We start from the raw sequence: 9,934 nt of genomic DNA on the forward strand, positions 1-9,934 counted from the left end.
CTCTCTCTCTCTCTCTCTCTCTCTCTCTCTCTCTCTCTCTCTCTCTCTCTCTCTCTCTCTCTCTCTCTCTCTCTCTTTCTCTCTTTCTCTTTCATCCTCGTCACGTTATCACAAGTTTTCCTAGACATCGTAAAGCAATACAAGATCCTGCTCGTAATTCTGACCCAAAGCGTGCATTCCATTTTAAAGGATGTGATTCCTTTTTGTATTTGAATGAGGTTTTAAGTCGTGTTGTAAATTGTATAAATGATGTGAAATAATAATATTAATTTCCAGGTATGTAATTCGTGTGGAATATGTATTATAAGTTAAGAAGTTTAATAGTTAGTAAGTTTTAGAAGTTAACTCGACAATTTTAATATCTCTTATCATAAGCGAACAAAAATAATGATAATAGCTTTGCAATAATGCCCCCTTTTATATTTCTTTTTTTGTTATTATTCTTTTCTCCGTTTTATTTATCATTTCTTTATGTGCCTATCAAATGTCATGTATTATATTTTATATTTCACCGTCAGCTGAAGAAAGTGAATGATTATAGTTTACACTAATGCCCCCTTTTATTTACTGTTTTCCCTCTTCTCCTTATTTTTCATCTTAATTTTTTCTTCTTCTTTTCTTTCCTTCCTTCCTTTTTATATTAAAAGTATCTTTTTATACGCCGTCTAACTAGACTTCTACATCTCATCAAGAGAATAGACCTCCTGGAAATATATTGATATAATTCAATGCATTTATCTTTTCTTTCAATTAATTTCTTTTAATTTATTTTTCAATAATTTTTTTTTCAATTAATTTATTCTAATTTATTCTTCAATTAATTTATTTTGAATCATTCTTCAATTAATTATTTTAATTTATGTTTCAATTAATTTATTCTAATTTATTCTTCAATCAATGTATCTTAACTCCTTCTTCAATTAATATATCTTAACGTATTCTTCAATTCATTTATTCTCATTTATCATCATCATTTCCTTTCCTTCGTATTCACCAACTTCCTCTTCCTTTCCCCACAGAGAGGCGGGGGCACGCGAGTGGGCGGAGCTTCTGGAAGTCCTTGCCTACGTGGTGTGTGGCGAAGACGGGGAAGTCACTGAGGACCTCTTCACGACCATCCTCACGTCTAGGGGGGTAAGTGTGTGTGGGTGTGTGTGTGGGGAAGAGTGGGGAGGTGGGGGGGGGGAGGGGAGGGGGAAGGGGGAGGTTGGGAGGTGGGGGGGAGAGGTGGGGGGGAAGGGGGAGGAGGGGGGGGAGGGAGGGAGAGGTGGGGGGCAAGGGGGAGGAGGGAGAGGTGGGGGGAGGGGGAGGAGGGGTGGAAGGGGGAGGTGGGAGAGGTGGGGTGGAAGGGGGAGGTGGGAGAGGTGGGGGAGGGGGGGAGGTGGAGGAGGAGGGGGGAGGTGGAGGAGGAGGGGGGAGGGGGAGGAGGGGGGGAAGGGGGAGGAGGGAGAGGTGGGGTGGAAGGGGGAGGTGGGAGAGGTGGGGTGGAAGGGGAGGAGGGAGAGGTGGGGGGGGAGGGGGGGAGGGGGGAGATAGGATGAAGGGGGGCAAGGGGGAGGAGGGAGAGGGGGGGTAGGGGGGAGGGGGAGAGGGAGGAGGGAGAGGTGGGGGGGAGGATAAAGGGGAGCAGGGGGAGGAGGGAGAGGTAGGGGGAGGGGGAGGTGGGGGAGGAGGAGGAGGAGGAGGGAATTGAGGGGGAGAAGGAGGAGGAGGAGGGAGGTGAGGGGGAGGAGGAGGAGAAGGAGGGAGGTGAGGGGGAGGAGGAGGAGGAGGAGGGAGGTGAGGGGGAGGGGGAGGAGGGAGAGGTGGGAGAGGAATAAGGGGGGAGGGGGAGAGGGAAGGTTGGGGGTGGAGGGGGGAGGGGGAGGAGGGAGAGTATGGGTGGGAGGGGGATGAGGGAGAGTTAGGGGGAGGGGTCGCTTTAATGTGTGATGTTCGTGTAGTGCCGTGTCCTGCTATTACGGTTTCCGGCCTGTCATCTCTCCTGCCTATCCTCTTCAAGGGTAACGTGCGGGAGCATCGTAGAGGGAAGCAGGCAGACGAGGCCGGCTAGACGACGGTGGGGAGGCAGAAAGAAGCAGGGAACGGAGAGGAAGCGAGAAAGAGTCAAAGGCGTCAGAGCTCCGTTCACTGACGAGCGCACCGTACCCCGGAATAACTTTTGTGAAGGAGGACTAGAGCACGGAAAGGCGGCCGAGATCACGAACGTCGGAGGTAGGCGGAGGCAGAGGCTAAGAGTATAGTCAGCAAGGCTGTGATAACCGAACAGCACACGCATATACGGCAGAAGGCAGAATGATGAATACAACGAGTGGGGAAACTCGCAAGGGGCAGAGAACAGAGCAGGGAAAGGAGCCTCGTAGGTGCTTCGGGCTTATGATGCTCCGGACTCCGGCTCCTGTCGCCCGTCGTTGCTTCTGCTCCGTCTTGCTCCGGCGTCGTCGCGGCTGCTGTGCTCCTAGCTTCGGCTTCGCGTCGGCCTTATTCATCGTTAGTCTTCTTCTCGCGCTGCTTCTTCGTCTTGCTCCTTCTTCTAGTCTCGCTCTAGGCGTGCGTCGTCTGCTTGCTTCTTCTTCTCTTCGGTCTTCGTCGTCGCCTTTCTTCGTCTTCTTCTTCTTCGGCTTCTTACTTCTGTCGCAGTATTTTCGTCTTCTCCTTCGTCTCCTTCTTCTTTCTTGGCTTCTTCTTCTTCGTCGTCCTCCATTCCTCACTCTGCGTCTCGCGCTCACCCCCCCGAACAACCAGTGGTTTTCGGTCATTGCTTGCGGTTCGCGCGCTCGTTCATCTCCCTTGCGGCGCCTCCTCCTTCCACCCCCGTTTCCCTCCCCAACCTGCGGACAGGGCATAGAAGCGGGCCCGCGCTTAAACAAAACCACTCATTCCTGCACATCAAAGAACAACCTTCCAACCTTGAACAACAATAAATCCAAATGCTTTGCGAATGTCACTCTACATATCTAATCTTTCTCTCATCATTCTTTTTACTTACATATTCATCTTCATCAACATCTACCTCCTTTTCCACATCTTCTCTTCCTTAACCAACTTCACACCTACAACTTTCAACCATCTCAACATCTTCATCTTCTCAACATCATCTACTACTAACTAACCAACTACTTCTACAACTAACATATCTTCTTCTTTTTCTTCTTCTTCTTCTTCAAAGACGTTAATTTGCCTTGATATCAAAACAAGAAAGCTACCAATACAAGATTCCTGCATCAAAGCATGACCTCTAACGCACCTACACACATTATTATATATGTACTTATTACACATACAACAAAAAACTCTAAAAATATCAAATAACAGTTTTTGTAGATAACGTGATTAAACACCATGGTTATGAAGCATCTATAGGCAGATAAACAGTTATCTGAATACACGTACGTACTGAAGTTTCCTGAATAAAAAGGTAAAAAACAAAGGTCAAGCACACATCAGTCTGTCACTATATACATATATCAGATTCCTCAGATAAAATACATACATGCATACATACATACATCATTACATGATGTATGTGTGTGTGTGTGGGTGTGTGTATGTATGTATGTATGTATGTATGTATGTATGTATGTATATTTATGTGTATATATAATACACACACACACACTAACACACACACAAACACATACACAAACACACACACACACATACACACACAAACACCAAAACAAAAATACGTGTATGTTCCTCAATCATTCCCTTTTTCCCTTTCTTATAGGTGTTGGAGAAACTCTTTCGTCTCATAAATAAAGATGGAGATGGACTTGTAAGTCGGCAAGAAATCATGGACTTTATCGCCAACCTCACCTATGCTCGGTAAGTTATAAATGCTATTTTTTTTTTTTTTTATAATGTTTATAATATAATATTTTATTTCTGCAGTTCTGGCTCGTTTATCGTTCGTGGTGTTAATCGAAATATTTATCGGCATTGATTGAATTTTGTGAGGGTGTCATTAGGTCCGGTTGTAGTATATTTTTTTTATAGTTTTTTTTTTCAAATATCCTTCTACCGTGAGCTGATAACGTGATGATAAGGCAGTGAGTGCTTCTGAGTTAGCTGCCGCGGGCGATAGGTTATCAGACACTGGATTACTGTTTTGTGTTAAAGGAATGTGTGTGTTTTTGTTTGTGTTTGTGTTTTTGTTTGTGTTTGTGTTTGTGTGTGTGTTTTGGTTTTGTTTTTTGTGTGTGTGTGTGTTTGTGTTTGTGTGTGTGTGTTTTTGTTTGTGTGTGTGTGTGTGTTTGTGTTTGTGTGTGTGTGTATGTATTTGTTTGTGTGTGTGTTTGTTTGTGTGTGTGTGTGTGTGAGGGAGAAGGGATTGAGTGAGTGAATGATTGAATGAGAGTGAGTGAGTGAGTGAGTTAGGGAGTGAGTGTGAGTAAGAGTGAATGAGTAAGTGAATGAGAAAGTGAGTGAATGTGTGTGTGTGTGTGTGTGTGTGTGTGTGTGTGTGTGCGGAGGCTGCTCCCTCTACGGTCTAAATAAAGCGCCTATTTCGTTGTTTCCCTGCGTTATTTACGGTCGACTCAGGCTACCTATAAGCTTCCTTCCGCCCGGAGCATCGCAAGAATCCGGAAGAGGCGCTTCGATCGCCTTCCGGAAATCTTAAATCCCTTCGTTTCCGGATCAAAACGTGCGTTCTGATCCTTTATCGTTTTACTTCCGGAAATTGTCCTATTTTGAAGGAGGGAAAAAGAGGAGGTTTGTTGACAAGGCTAATCTTTATTTTCCTCATTATTCTTTATTATTTTATGATTATTACCGTTCCTTTATTGCTGTCAGTATGGCCGTTGCAATAATCACAAACGTTGCTCATATTGCTATCTTCCAAATCATCTATTTTCGATTATTCATTAATTTTCTTGGCCTAGGGTGAGGGGGGGGAGTCGTGGTTCGAACATCTTGATAAAACTCTACGGGTCTATTTTCCACCTTTCGCGGGTCTTCGGAAATTGAAACCGTTGAAAGTTCTTGAAAGTACCATGCATTGCACTTGTTTTAGTGTAAAGAATCATGAGAATTATCCTCGGATAGTGAACGTGAGATCAGAACTAAGCTTACCATCCACTAATAAGATATTTATTTCCACCATATTTGGGGTCAAAGCTCTGAGGGAACCTGTGTATCTTTCAGAGTTCGAGAAACAACTGCAACATAAAAGAACGCAAGCAGACGTGACTAATCACACACACGCGCGCCTTCTAAAACACCAAATCTCCAGGAACATTACAAAGCTCAGTGTCCCAGTTAGTAAAATACCACTATGGAATTATTCAACATTGATCGTGCACCTTACATGTCTACCACAAAAAAAAATTGTGTTCATGATTGTTAAAACAAATTACGTTAGCAACGATAAAGGAACACACAGAATCTATGAGCGACGATGTATACGAGTGTTATGTTGACGGATCCGTACAGTCTGGATACAGTGCTGGTTGTGCTTGCGCTGTATACAAAAATAGCTCACTACAACATCAAGTTAATATGAGACTACACAAATATGCACTACACAAACGGAACTGGCAGGTATACTGCTTGCAACGGAATTCTCAATGCCTCGGGTCTATTGCATAAGCGTAACGTAGCTTATGCAATAGAGCGCAATTTCAATATTCAATTTGTTTGGATACCATCTCATGTTGGCAAGTACGACCACGTAGACAAATTGGCGAAGGTAGCCTGCAGCAAAGACGCTGTGAACATAGATCTTAGGATGCCTCTTGCTAAGGTTGCACATATATCGAAAAGTTCTCATAAGGAAGAACTAGTAGATCTGACGAACACTCAAAGGCCTGAAAGCTGTACAACAAGGCACTACGGTCAGTATAGAGATAACAAGCCCTCTTATCGGTGAAGTTGAAAAGATTATGTGACGTGGTTATTGCCAGAATACGTTCAGGTTACAGAATGCACTGGCAACTGCACGGTGAATATTTCATTTCATCTGATACATTGGAAGATATACTCCTACTATATCCTACATTTACTATGTAAAACTGCCATAAACAAAGAACAGTGTTATGTAAACACAGTGTCAAAAACACATCAACGTAATATTTTTATTTTGTATGATGTATGATTTATAACTTTATTTTACCATGTACAATTACAGTAGTTACAGAGTACTATGTCAGATATATTTAAAACTATAATCACGGTTGTCCACGCCTGAGTAGACAGTCAAGCCGGTAAATAAACTTACTTGACTTGACTTAACTTGCCTTGTGACTGTTATTTTTTTTGCATTTTACCTTTCCTCTCTTTCATTATCTGTCTCTTTGTCGCCGTTTCGCCCGCCACTGTCTCACTTTTGTCTTATTTTTCTCGTTTTGTTATATCCATCCTTCAGTTTGAGAAAGATGTCAAAAACCTGAACAATGGTATTAGCAATAATAATTCTAGCAAAATAGTTTAATGATAGCTTAATGACGGTAACAATAACAAAGAAAGTAACAACAACAATAATATGATTAGCTAATGGTTAGCAAAATAGCCTCTACAGACAATGAGCACAGCCATGACTTTAACAGTAATAACAGAACAGAACACCAAACCACAAAATCAGTAAAAAAAAAAAAAATAATAATGATGAAAAAAAATGTATATTTTTACAGATATGTGTGTGTGTGTGTGTGTGTGTGTGTGTGTGTGTATAGAGAGAGAGATAGTGAGAGAGAGGGAGAGAGAAAGAGAGGGAAAGAGAAAGAGAGGGAAAGAGAGAGAGAGGGAAAGAGAGAGTGAGGAAAAGAGAGAGTGAGGGAAAGAGAGAGAGAGAGGGAAAGAGAGAGAGAGAGGGAAAGAGAGAGAGAGAGGGAAAGAGAGAGAGAGAGGGAATGAGTGAGAGAGAGAGAGAGAGAGAGAGATTGAGAGATTGCGAGATTGCGAGAGAGAGAGATATTGCGAGAAGACGGGAGGGAGAAGAAGAAAAAGAAAAATGTCCATAGCCTTATCAACAGATTCTATCATTATCACTGCCTCAGCAACCCCCAATATATGCATTATCATCAGGACACAACAGTTCTTCCTTTCTTTCATAAAATACACAAACAAAAGAAAAAACATAAAAAAATAGACGGAATGTTCAATCACATCATACGTGAGAAACATCACACGCGCACACACAGTCACACATACACACACAGTCACACTTACACACACAGTCACACTTACACACACAGTCACACATTCACACACAGTCACACATACACATACAAACGCTCGCACACACACCGATGTATTTCACCAATATCAGAACGGAAAATACGTCAACTGCTCCAGTTAGGACTCTAGATAAACATCACACAAAGGGAAATGCATGACTGACTCTTCAGTATACAATAATATTTCGTTAAACAAGTATCGTTCAAATCGGTGTTAAAAATAGTTGATTGCTTTAAGAAGATTACTTGTTCGATTAACAGGTGCATTGATAAATCTTTTAGTGTGTGTATAACGCTAATTCATCGGCTATAGATAAATCCTTTCTTAGAAGTAATGTGAAGAAGTGATTGAGTGTTAGCCTGTGATGTACTGATATACATGCAAAGTGACAAGGAGATAAAACAGTGTATCGTTCAATAGAGCTAGTCAATGTTAAATAGAATGATGTTAGCGTTTATATTGAATATGAAAAGGAATATGGATGGATGAATGGAAAAAAAATACGTGTCAGTAATAATAATGATAATGATCTTAATGATAATAGTAATAATAATTATAGTAATAATAATAATGATCATGATAATGATAATAACATAATTATGATCATAAAAAAAATCAGAGATGGTTCAAGTAGACGAAGGGAGGCGTGTTCGTAGAGAAACATGCTTACTAAGCCACGGGATGATGCGGTAGGGTGTCCAGTTCCTTTCCGCACTGACTTTGACCCCAACATGCTGACGTCAGCGTGCTAGTACTCACTCACAGCCGGGTCGACTGCGAACCCAGGACCTTGCAGTTGCAAAGCCAGCGCTCTGTCACTGAGCTATGCCACTCAATGGTTAAATTACCAATTATGAAAGTAATAACAATATAGCGATGACTTTAATTAGGTAGTTACAGTAATCACCTACTCATAATGAATGCGAAATATATAATCAAACGTTTATCAAATAGCATGGAACTTGTGTTTATATCTGGGAAATTCCCTGGTCTTTTATAATGAGGTCATGCTCCTTGCAACATTTGAAGAAGAATTTTTGTCATGTTGCTGATGGGGAATGTTTGATAAGTCTTAGACAGGTTGAATCTGAAACGTATAGTTATACACAGGGAACACGCACTTACAAACGCGCACACACACACACAACAAACAAACACACACACACACACACACACACACACACACACACACACACACACACACACACACACACACACACACTAACACACACATATGTGTGTGTGTGTGTGTATGTATATATATAAGTATATATATGTTTATATAAGTATATATAAGTATATATATGTATGTATGTATGTTTATACATATATATATATATTTATATATATATATATATATTTGTGTGTGTGTGTGTGTGTGTATGTGTGTGTGTGAGCGTGTGCGTGTGCGTGTGCGTGAGTGTGTATGTATTATAGTACTTAGAACCATTATGTTATTAATGTTATTATCATTATTATTTTGTTTTACTATTATTGTTATTGTTATTATTATTGTTATCATCATTATTATTATTATTATTTTTAGTAGTGGAATTAGTAGTGCTTAATTATTATCGTTGTTATTATTATTATTATTATTATTATTATTATTATTATATTATCATTATTATCATTGTTATTATTATTATTATTATTATTATTATTATTGTAGTTATTATAGTTATTATTATCAATATTATATATTCTGGACAATCGTCATCATCTTATCGCTTGTGCTCGTTTGTCTAGTGCAGAATCGTATGGCTGTTGATAAGTTATAAATCGGCTATCAGTTATAAGGTTATAAAGTCATATTTTATACTAGTGACAGGAACGTAAGACGGAAAGAAAAATCTAAAACGTATGCAAAAATGACTGACTCCACCACAGAAACCGAGCCTCAGGGCCTTACTATAGACAGATAATATAGAATCAGAGAAAGGGGGGGAGAAATGCACTGAGAAAAACAAGAACAACAACAAACTTGATGTATGGTGAGTTAATTCAATCTGGATTATGGAGATTCCTTTCCAAAACCTATGTGGCTTATGATCGCAGTGGTATTTCTTGAAGAAGGAAGGACTGTTATCTCCCACTAGCGGTCGTCTTTTATCTGTCATTACGTCACGGGAAGGGGTTGAAATACAGGCACACAGTTGATATCGGGTCACACACGCCCCAAGAATCGGCGGGGGAACAAGGCCGAGAGGAAGACAGGAGGAGGAACTTCCTTTGAGAAGTGTGAAGTTCATTCTTCAGGTAAACGGATATCTGTCTGTCGTGGCGAGATTTTGAAAGTAAAAGAGAGGAGAGGAAGGCTAAAAAAGAGATCCCAGAGGGGTTTTCTTCGGTCTCTCTCGGTCGCTCTTTCTTCGCTTCCTGAAAGACTTGAAGAAGGACAGATATTCCGAAGAATATAAGCATAAGAAAAGAGGCGAAAACCAAAAGAACAAGGAAGAGAGAAAGAGGAAAATAAAGAGAGGAGACACATAAAACAACAACCAAAAAAAAAAAAACAGAAACTAAACAAACCAAAACAAAGGACAGAGGAGCCGAAGAATAAAATGCAGAGGGACAGTATCGAAGACTGTAACTCCTGTCTGCCGAGGCTCCACGCCCTCACGGCCGGGTCCTGCCGTTGCTGCGCCCAGAATATCCGAGCCTGGTGAGTATTGTTTTTTTAATTGTGTGTGTGTCCTTCAGGGGCTGTTCAACTGGCCTTGCGTACGTGCATTTCAAGGCCTGACTCTCTGGG

The 9,934-nt window shown here is 41.1% G+C and overlaps 1 protein-coding gene across 1 annotated transcript in view; it reads left to right on the top strand.

Annotated features, from left to right (window-relative positions):
* Window positions 1–954: 954 nt before the first annotated feature.
* Window positions 955–9,934, top strand: part of LOC125033618 (NADPH oxidase 5-like) — a gene marked incomplete at its 5' end in the record, with an annotated part of 25,722 nt that continues 16,742 nt past the window's right edge. Inside the window, 2 exon segments of the mRNA XM_047625282.1 lie at window positions 955–1,134; window positions 3,731–3,828. Of these exon segments, the coding sequence (XP_047481238.1) occupies window positions 955–1,134; window positions 3,731–3,828 (278 nt within the window).

The sequence above is a fragment of the Penaeus chinensis genome, chromosome 16 (assembly GCF_019202785.1).
Source record: "Penaeus chinensis breed Huanghai No. 1 chromosome 16, ASM1920278v2, whole genome shotgun sequence".
NCBI classification, from domain to species: Eukaryota; Metazoa; Arthropoda; class Malacostraca; order Decapoda; family Penaeidae; genus Penaeus; species Penaeus chinensis.